The sequence below is a fragment of the Pocillopora verrucosa genome, chromosome 6, assembly GCF_036669915.1.
Source record: "Pocillopora verrucosa isolate sample1 chromosome 6, ASM3666991v2, whole genome shotgun sequence".
Taxonomy (NCBI): domain Eukaryota; kingdom Metazoa; phylum Cnidaria; class Anthozoa; order Scleractinia; family Pocilloporidae; genus Pocillopora; species Pocillopora verrucosa.
The window spans coordinates 24,545,831-24,556,179 of record NC_089317.1 but is presented as its reverse complement, the minus strand read 5'-3'; the positions used below and the strand labels follow the sequence as shown (position 1 = coordinate 24,556,179).

The window sequence follows — 10,349 nt, the reverse complement described above, 5'->3', positions numbered from 1 at the left end:
AGTTGAGTCTTTTCGCTGTTTTTGTGGGCAGCGGGTTCTTCATGGCAACTGAATGTTTTGGGAACGTGCCGCCATCTTCTTAAAATAGTCTCTACATATATTCGTTCGATCTTTCGAAATTCAGTTATCTAGCGATGCCAGGTAATTTCGGTGAAAACAAGTAGGTCAATATTCGGTTTACCAGCTAATTGTATTATTTTCTCATTTTGATTTATTATGCAGAGAAAGTTCGTCTCGCTAATATTCATGAAGCGGTTCGCTATGGCGACGTTTTGGAATTGCAAAGTATGGTCCAAAGAGGTGCCGGAATAAACGATGCTGATGGCAAATTTAAATTCACTCCGTTGCACTGGGCAGCTCATCATGGCAGCTTAGAGGTATGAACTTACAATGTAATAGGACTAAAAAACTGTGGATTTTTTACGAGTGCGCGACAAGTACGCGTTATAAATTCAGTCTTGTTTATTCGACTTAGTTTACTTTGCAGATTTGTTAATTCCCCACCGTGTATTATGTTAATGTGTTTTTAATTAGGATCAGAACTGATCTCCCTTAACGAAATTACTTTTTTTGTAATTTTTATGCTTGCTCATCCGGCACAATGTATTCCCAATGGAGTAATCATTTAAATATTTAATTTGATGGTGACAATCAACAGTGTTTTATTTTATGTTTTATTAATTATTTTCAGGAAATTTATTTTCTTATTAATGACAAAAATGGAGCAGAATTTTCAATCCTCTAGTAATTTTTGAAATTAACATTGTAATTCATAGAACATAGGGTAGAAATAATAAGATTAATAAATATTAACCAAAAAAATAAGAATGAGACAAACCCCCATAAGCTTCTATCCACACAATTCTTGTAAGTCTCAACGAGGAAGAGGAGACCCCATTTTGATGTCACCATTGCTCCTAGTTCCTTTAGAGAAGCCTTCTTTCTGATTGTGTGATGCTTTTCTTATAATATGATATTACTTATTTCTTTAAAGTGCTTACATTGGCTACTTTGGCATGGAGCTGATCACTCAGACAAAACTCCTCAAGGGTGGACACCATCACATCTGGCAGCAATCAGGGGACAAGATGCTTGTTTACAGGTGAAACACTTGTTCACTCTTGGCAAACAAATGTACAATTATTTGATTTATTTGTGATGATACCTGTTAGATAGCCAGATACATGTTATGAATTTTGAGTGTGTAGAAATGGCAGTAATGTGTAGTGTGTAATAATTGATTTTTCTTTTTTTTAAAGGCCTTAGCTGCAAATGGGGCTGATCTAAATGACAAGGACAATAGAGGTAAATTTGATTTTGCAATTATTGCACCTTTTAAATGACACTGGGCCTGCTATATATGTTGGGACAGTTGATCAGTGAGTGTCTTATGACTTTTTGTGGCAGGTTGTACCGCAGCACATTTGGCTGCAGCCCATGGGAATTCTTACTGTTTGCAGTCAATACTCAGGCATGGTGTGGTGAGTTATCTGGAAGACATAACTTTATGCCAAACATTTTAATAATAAGAAGACCAGCTTGTTATGTTGAGGCACAAAGGCAACCTAATATTTCATGAAACCTTCACATTGCAAATTGTTGTTCATCTTAATATTTCATGAAACCTTCACATTGCAAATTGTTGTTCATCTACTTTTGAGAACCACTTTAGGTTATCAGAAAATTTCAAAGTAGGCAGCTGAACCATAAATAAATGCTTTGATAATGAATATGCAATATTTGAGATACTGTAGTGTAAAAAAGTATTTGGTAGTCATTCCCAACTAGTATGAAGAAGGTGCAAGTTTCAACATCATCAATGCTTGACTTGCCAAGGTCATTTTTTACCTTAAAAAATAATATTTCAAAATAATACACAAAGTCACTAATATGCCAGCAGGATAAGAATTGGGCTTAATATGGTTGAACTTCATATCATTTAGGACATTAATGCCACTGACAACATGGGCTGGACCCCAGTTCATTGTGCTGCTTTCCATGGGAGACTGGGCTGTCTTCAGGTAACCTCAGACCCTTATATGCTTCCAAATACAATGTATAACATAGGAAGAGTCTCTTGATCATGTTTAAATGAAGTAATAAAACTAGCATCAATTGGCGTCTTATTCATATTACCTAGTAGTTACTGTGAGATTCAGAAAACCATGAACATTTTGATTTGATACTGACAGATTGATATTCTCCAAAACCCAATTGGGTATTTTCTTTGAATGCAATCACATCCCATGAGTACCAGTATTTCTGATGTTTATGGTTTTCTGAAGTGTGCCATACACTGTAATGTGAAAGCAAATGAAAATGAAATAGCCCCTAATGAATTATGTTACAAGAAATCATTTGAAACTCAATTTTATTTTTATTCCTGTTGTTCCATGTAGCTTCTCTCCAGGTGGGGGGCAAGTGTGGATGAGGTTGATCATTCTGGAAGTACACCAGGTTTGTATTTGTTGCCCAGCTGTAGCCTCTGGTAAATTTACTTACCTTAAATTTTAAGTGTATATGATTTTTTTTTATTTAACACCCATATTGTTCATCTTATCCAGCTCATCTGGCTGCAAGTGAAGGTCATCTTCCTTGTCTCAAGTTTATTGTTTGTGCTGGAGCAAGCATTGATCACACAATGAATGCGCGCAATGACCAGGTACATGCCAATGTGAGGAGTAGTGTATAGCAACTTTGCATTATGTTAGTTACAATTTGAACTTTTTGAAAAATCTAATACTCAAAGCAAATTGTTTTTACAGACTTCTTATGACAAAGCATGAGACAAATATGCCATTCTGTCTCAAGCAATTGCAAGAAACTAGAATGCCATTACTTGATTGGAGGTTGGGAGTAATGCAGTTGTTTTCTCATGAGGTGTCCAGTTCTCCCCTCTTAATGAGAAAAATTTAAGAACTTCTTTTCCAATCAACATCAGCAAACTGCATATTTGTGGGCTCTTGTATGGCTCATGAATAGCTTTTCATGTGGGTTAATTAAAATGTTAAATATGATATCCCTTGATGTATAGGTGTGTTCCAAATGGGAAAATACTCTCCTCCCATGGTTTCAGAAAGTCCTGCCAGTGAAAAAAAAATTCATTAGTAATGATACTAATTACCCAGGTAATAGTTTTTTACAAAAATCTTCAAACGATCATAAATAATTTTTTTATCAGTTAGACACTGTTGTGTGAATGTCTTATTTTATCTTTCTTTTTTTGAATAGGGTGACACACCCAAAAATCTTGCTCAGCAATTCTACAAAAAGGATTGTATTGACTATCTTAATGCAGTCGGTATGTCAGTTTTTCTTCTGTGGTATCTAAAATTAATTTTTTCCTTTGTATGCTAAAAATTTCAATTTTAAACTTGGTAAATACATATCATTGATGTGTACATACAGTGTATGAGTTCCTAATACATGACAGTCATCCTTCTTCACTTGGGCAATTAGTCATTTTTCTTTTCTTTTTTTTTTTAACCATTTTCAGAATATGACTTGCTTCACCCTGAAGATGAAGAAAGTAAGTTTATCAGTGCATCACACTTCTTGAATGATTTAATTTTGGTCTAAATGCATTTTAGATGTATCTACTGAGAGGCTGCCTCCTGATAAGCATTGCAATAACATTAAAGTGTTGAACTGGCTCTGCAATCTTTAAATAACTGACCAAGTTCAAGGTCTTTTCTTGGTAAGTTACAGACTGAACTCAAGAGAAAAAAAAAGGTTCCATAATTTACAGTACAGATTGAGTTAGTAAGATATTTATTACATCTTTGCGTTCAAATAGAGGAAGGGGATTTTAATCCAAACCAACTTTTGAACTAACCAAGCCCTACACTGAAATTGACCAATTATAGTGTGTGTGAGAGAGATAATAAATTATAAATATGACTGAGAATTATTACATTCTTACTACTGTATGTTTGTGTCTCATCTTAGACCTAGCTTTCCCTGCCCATGTGGCAGCATACAATGGCGACCTGGCCCAGTTGAAGATGCTAATAGAGACTGGGGTCGTATCTGTGAATGAAAGGGATGACAAAGGTTCCACCCCTGCACATAAAGGTACAGAGTTTGGATATTGGTAAAAAAAACACTGTTTTTTTTTTCGAAGAGCACGACTAACATGCACGTTATCCCTTTCGTTCTTACTTAGTGTTATAATTTGTCATTTAACTTTAGCTGCAGGAAATGGCCACGTTCAAGTGTTACAGTGGCTTGTTGAAAATGGAGCAAACTGTAAGTAAATTTTCATTTTCTGTTGTTACACTGTACTTTCACTTAAATACGGTGTAATTGAAAAAAAAAAAAGAAAAAAAGAAAAAGAAACGAAACGATAAACTTATTCCACAGTGATAGCATCATTTTAAACCTGTCATTGTGGAACTCACGGCCTTTGTGACTTGTTAGATTTAAAATAAGTCATTGTTTTTAATCCTCAGTGAGAATTGTCAACTCCGCTGGTGAAACACCCAAAGATGTGGCCCGTAGGTTTGGTCGCCTTGGCTGTGTTGCAATTCTTGGAGGCGACTCAGGTGAATATTCCATTACCTTACAAAGGAAAATTACTGCAGAACCCACATGTACCTGTAATAAAGAGTTCAGTTATAGTTAAAAAATACATTTGACTCTATTAAATTCCCGTTTTTATTACCGCCTTAACTAAAATAATCTTTCTTGCGAAGCTCGTTAAATGTGTAGTATATTTAACACCTACCTTTTTTAAAATTCTCCATTCATTGTTTGCATGTTTCGTCCTTATAATTTGCTTTCCTATTGCATTTCACATTTTTTCTTGCTCATTAGACGATGAAGAAAACGTTGTAGACGAAGGAGCAGAAGACTTCAAGCCATCTGAACCACAGTCTAAAGCCGAGGCCAGAGGTGCATTTACTTATTTATATTAATCTTTTAGTTATTTTTACTTCGTTTGGCTCACCCAAGAATACCATGAGAATGAATTTATTTCTCCTTTTTTTTTTTTACAGAAATGAAATTGTTGTGCTTTTAAAAAAATGAATAAATTTGATGACTAAATGATGATAAACACATACCGACAAATGTAACGGTCACAATCATATTGCCTTTCCATTATTGACCCATCACTGTTTTCTCTTTGTTTTATTGCTGTACTCTCCTTTTATTCTCCTCTCCGCAAAATGGTATCATAAAAATTGAAATTACTATCTTGAGCCTTTGCTCCCTCCATCCGATAGACTTTCTTTCATCTCAGTAAAATTTGCTAATTCTGTTCAATTAAAATTTCTTTCTGGTCTCGACACTGCCTCTTTTTGATTTCCTCCTGAAAACCCACCGTCCTCACCCACCTCCTTTGTTTTTCTCGGCAAGTTTGCGGCGTTGTCGAGTCCATTATACTTTGATTCGTTCAAGGGTGTTTTTTTTTCTTTTTTCAATCCCGTTATTCTGGCTTCGTGTAACACGTCAAGTTTCCGGTGAAATCATCTCTCAAGCCTTTCAATCCCACGATCTCACAAGCAATTGTCCTTACTTTCTGCCATACAGTTCTTATGATGTTAGCTCTGAGAGTTTGATATTGGATCAGGTAGTGATCCCCTAATGGATATTTTTCTGTATTCTCATCACTTATCTTCTTGATATTGTATTGATGTCGAAAGGAGAAATTCTTTCCTGGTTAATTGTTGAAGACTTTAACGCCGTAGTGGGCCTTTAAGAAGCAACACGTGGGCTTAACCTTTCAATCCTTTGAAAATCGTCGAAAGACTCTTTACGTTTGTACGTGTGCGATTTTATCCGCACTTTGATTTGAAATCATTCTCCCGCCCATGAGTTTAACTTTCGGCAACGACATACCAAGGACTCAAAATATAAACTTGATATTTGCCCGGTCAGCTTAATGCAAGGACGTTTGCTGGGTTTACCAGACGAGGGATCCCAATGTAACAACCTTCTATGCTCAACCTAGTATCTATAAAACCTCTTCTTCTTCCTTTCTCTTTCGTTTCTACTTTTTATCCTTTAGCTTTTCCTTTTCTTCTTCGCGACGACCGAGATCCGGAAGGTAATGATTTTCCAACCTTTCTACCGGAAATCTCGGACGATCTTGTTCAGGACACCAAGCAGAAGCGACTTGAAGACGCCCAAGGTACTAAAAAATGAACAACTGATACATACCCACAATGACTTTTTCATAACTGGTTTCATTCACATTTGGGACCTCATTTCTATTCCTATTTTTCTATATCTTATTTATTATTATTATTATTATTATTGTTATTATTCCTGAACCTTCTGCCTATTTGATTTCTGTCATCAGCTTCAAAGTTCCTCTCACTGTTCTCTTCTTAAAGACAGTCGTACTTTTATTAAGCGGCATCGTATTAAGCGTTCACCCGGTCAATTGTGACAGTCCCGAAATCCTTTCCCCCCAGACGCTGTATTTTACCTCTATTAAGTGCTCATCTCTATTTAACGGTCGTGGTCACCCTTGACTAAATCCCAACGGCCTGTTTGCATTGTCTTTTGTAATATCCTTTTACTTTGGAACCTGTATTGAGCGATCATCCCAACATTCCTCGTGGGTGATTGGTTAATACTAATTTGAATGTGGTCGATTTCAGCTTTTCGGTAAACTTGAGAGATGGTTGAAAGAGCCGTTTATACCATACCTTCACTCACTATCCATTAAACGTGTCTTTAAACGGAGAAACGTTTCCTCTGGGACACTTCTATTCAGGTTGCACCTTCATTCTAGGAGCGCAAGTAGTAATCATATAACCTTGTATCTCTTACTTCCATATTAAGGTCCTTTATTTTGCATGCAGGTCGTGCTAAGCGGAAAATTGATGAGTTGGCGCATCTGTTAGATGTAGCCAAAATGAACTACAGACAGCTGGGAGGAGTTTTGGATGAAGACCAAAAGAAACTTGAAGAAGAGAGAGAAAGTGCTAGGTACATATAGAGACAGACAATTCACATCATTATGGTACATCGTTGCCACACTTGTAATTCTGATTGGCTAAAAGGACGCCCTTAGTTCTAGCTGGTACAGTTTTCGTTTGGTCATACCTATAGACGATAGTTTTTAGGCCTGCGTATTAAAAGAATTTTGAATTCGGTTTTGAGCGATGGCGGAAGTCGACCTCGGCTTCGAAAGATGACACAGACCTCAGTTTTAACAATTCTTGCAATTCTGCTCAACTTCGACACTGATTACAGAAGGATCTTTCTTTTTTTCCTTGCTGTTGTCGGAATCAAAGTAAAATGTTTATTTTCGGTCACTTTGTTGCTTTTTAGCAACAAATAGTAGCGTTCATGGAAATTTCAATAAGGAAAACATTAATTGTATTTCGTGATCGCGAATTTTTATTTACTTGAACTTAATCAGTGTTCTTTTTCCTGGCTAGTCATTAGGGAATAATTATTGCTCGTAGCATATTGTTATATTTGGTCTCTGTCTCGTTTAATTCAGGGTTATACGCGAGTTAGAAGCTCAGCTGGAATATGAGCGAGAAAAACGAGAAAGGCTGGAGGCCCAAATGGACAAACTGCGTGCTCAGATACACACTCTTACCCTTCAGCTGGAAGACGAGCGCGGCAGAAACGCCACGGTAAGATTTTTCACTGTAACTGGCAGTTGTACCTAGGAGTAGTTTAGGAAGCGTCTGTTTTTAAAATATATCATCGCTATGGATGTCACTGAGTTTGGTTGTTCACCTTTTGAATGTAAAGGAGGAGACAAGGCAGGATGACCTCTACAGTTGTACTACATTAACCAAGGTTTAAGCATTTTACATGTCAGTTCTGTTTTGATTTCCAAGTTCCTCTCCTTAGATGCGTTTTGTGATGGCTAATTAGTCTCCTGTCAGCCACTCGAAATTTCTCATGTTTTTCCTTTCTTTTTTTTATCAAAGCGTATTTCAGTTCACTTTATCTTATTTCCTATTGTCGTTTATTTTTTAGCGCTTTTCAGAAAAGTACCCTAATCTTTAACGGTTTTGAACTATTTTATTAAATTGACCATTTTCTTTTATATTCTCTCTGTTAGTGATTGATGGGTGGTGTAAATCAGTATTTTTTTTCTTATGAGGGTTAACGGATGTGGGGGCTAGATTCCTTTTACTGGGGGAGAGGGGGGGGGGTCCTTGTTTATCATTACAGTTTGCGACTTTACTCACCCTGGAGAGAAGCCTCCCATTTTCTCTTTCAGTTTTTTTTAATGTTTTAAAATTTCATTGCAGTCATCTGAATTTCAACGATCGTCAACCTCGACACAGCAAACTGCGTTACGACGCAAGAAAAAGAAAGCCAAACGATTAGACACGACCACCACTGGAATATTCGTCAGAAGAGGAGTCTCTAGTCCGAGGACAATTCACTGCCTGGATAAGGACTGACTAACATCTCTTACATGACGAGACAAACTCTTAAGAGGCATAATCGCATATTTATAAGATCTGTGTATAATAATAATAATAATAATAATAATAATTTTTCTAGAAAAGAAGTCATACTAGTTAAAAGCAGAACTGAAAAGAGGATTTCAATGGGGTTAAGTAGTAGCTAGTCGTAAAATGGCTAGAAAATTTTAGCCGTTAGGTGTAAAACTTAACAAATTTTAACTGGAAGTAGTAAGAGAAGGTAACCGCAAAAACTTTGACCTTTCTAGAAAGGATCATTTTGAGTTAGCCGTTAGATGGCCAAATTTTAAACCCCATTTAAACCTTCTGATTAGTTCTGAAATCAAAGCTAACACAGTTTCAACTTGTCTGAAATTGGAGACCATGACTGCCCTTTGATACCGATGCCGCTTGAAGTTGTGTGGAGCTTCATTTACCCATTTTCTCACCATCTTTTCTTTTCCAATTATAAACACAACGCTCTCGACATTTCCAATCCAGGCAGTATACCGAAATTTCTTCACATGCGTTGCTTGGAAGTCGAACTTGGCCTGGCCCACCAGCGAGCTATTTGGTAGATCGTCGGACCACGATATGTGAAGTTTTGAGAATCACTTCCTCTTTGAGGACTTAGATCTTCCCCAGCCTCACGTTCATGAAATTGGAATAACATCTTTCTCTGCTTTTACAAGATTTGTTTCAGAGTAGACTGATCTGTCTTTAATGTTGTAAATGATTTTTAGATTTATGAAACATATGATTTTCTTATATTCTCTTTACAACGATGACGATTGATCGATTATTTAAATCTTTATATTACTGGTGATTGGCGCAGGTAAAATTACATGTACGTTCGCTTGCCAACTTGATCTGAAATTTGATCCACAGACATGTGCATTACATTAAGGCAATAAATGTGTTCCTTTAAATTGAAGAACACGTTTTCCTTTTTTCTTTTCTTCAAAAGCCCTCTGGTGGTCAACGTGTGGTTCGTTTCGCAATGCATGACAACTTGTTGACGACTTTTCGAGCTACTAAGTTTCAAAACTCGTGCTCAATAACTTATTTTTATTCCGACCTTACTCATGACATTTAAACATTTCATGGTCAAGACCAAAATTGATATAAAAAGAATTCGTTGTAAAACTAATCAAGTTGTGAATCATTGACGCAAGTCAGTGAACCAAAATATATATCTCAACCTTCGCCTCATTGTCGTTGAGGTTGGCGGCGTTTTATAATACTTGCTAGTCTAAAAGCACATTCTTCCATTTCCCTATTTTTCTTTACCGATCCTCTCAAACTGACGGAACAATATTTTACCAAACTATCAAACCGCTTATCGACCGACTGACCCATCAACCGAATGATCAGATAGACAGGCTGCTACATGCGTTCATTTATTGAACAACAACGCCTCACTAGGATTAGTGTGGAGGCGCGGAATAAAGTCGCTCGAGTACAATCGCAATGCTGACCGACGGGATGATTGCTAATTTCTTGCTCAAAAGCTGGTTAACTGACGAACGAAGTGACCCATTAGTTGTATTTTGTTAACCATTTGTGAACGGATTCATAAGTTTCCATAAAATTATTTTAAATTAGTCACTAGAGCATCAATATGATGATATAAAGGATGTGGTATTTAGAGGGTCAATAACGTTTTGTTTGTAGTTTTTAAACATCAGACCACAACTCGCTCTGATGGGTCCACATTTACATTTGTGCAACAGAGTTTTCTCACACAACTATCCATCTTGACGAAAGTCTCCACATGAAAGCTCCCATACTCTCGGCACCTACACGGCTGCCCCTCTTCAACCAACCGTTCTTCCTCTTCTTCATCTTCCAAACATGGGAGATACAACGGGGTCATATCGTCTTCGTCATAGACCAGTTCTGCTCCGCATTCAAGGGCAGTCAAAAGGTTTGAGTTGATGTCGCTTGAACAACGACCAGAAA

General features: G+C 36.8%; 1 protein-coding gene across 1 annotated transcript; it reads left to right on the top strand.

Annotated features, from left to right (window-relative positions):
* The first annotated feature begins 30 nt into the window (after window positions 1-30).
* LOC131798209 (ankyrin repeat domain-containing protein 42-like) lies at window positions 31-9,472 on the top strand. The gene is made up of 17 exons (XM_059115862.2): window positions 31-141; window positions 223-377; window positions 995-1,102; window positions 1,260-1,305; window positions 1,408-1,481; window positions 1,944-2,021; window positions 2,400-2,457; window positions 2,565-2,662; window positions 3,232-3,301; window positions 3,497-3,529; window positions 3,949-4,074; window positions 4,192-4,248; window positions 4,452-4,544; window positions 4,816-4,893; window positions 6,813-6,939; window positions 7,460-7,598; window positions 8,229-9,472. Exons 1-17 carry the CDS (start codon window positions 135-137, stop codon window positions 8,382-8,384), a joined length of 1,503 nt encoding a protein of 500 aa, XP_058971845.1. The 5' UTR covers window positions 31-134; the 3' UTR covers window positions 8,385-9,472.
* The last annotated feature ends 877 nt before the right edge of the window (window positions 9,473-10,349 follow it).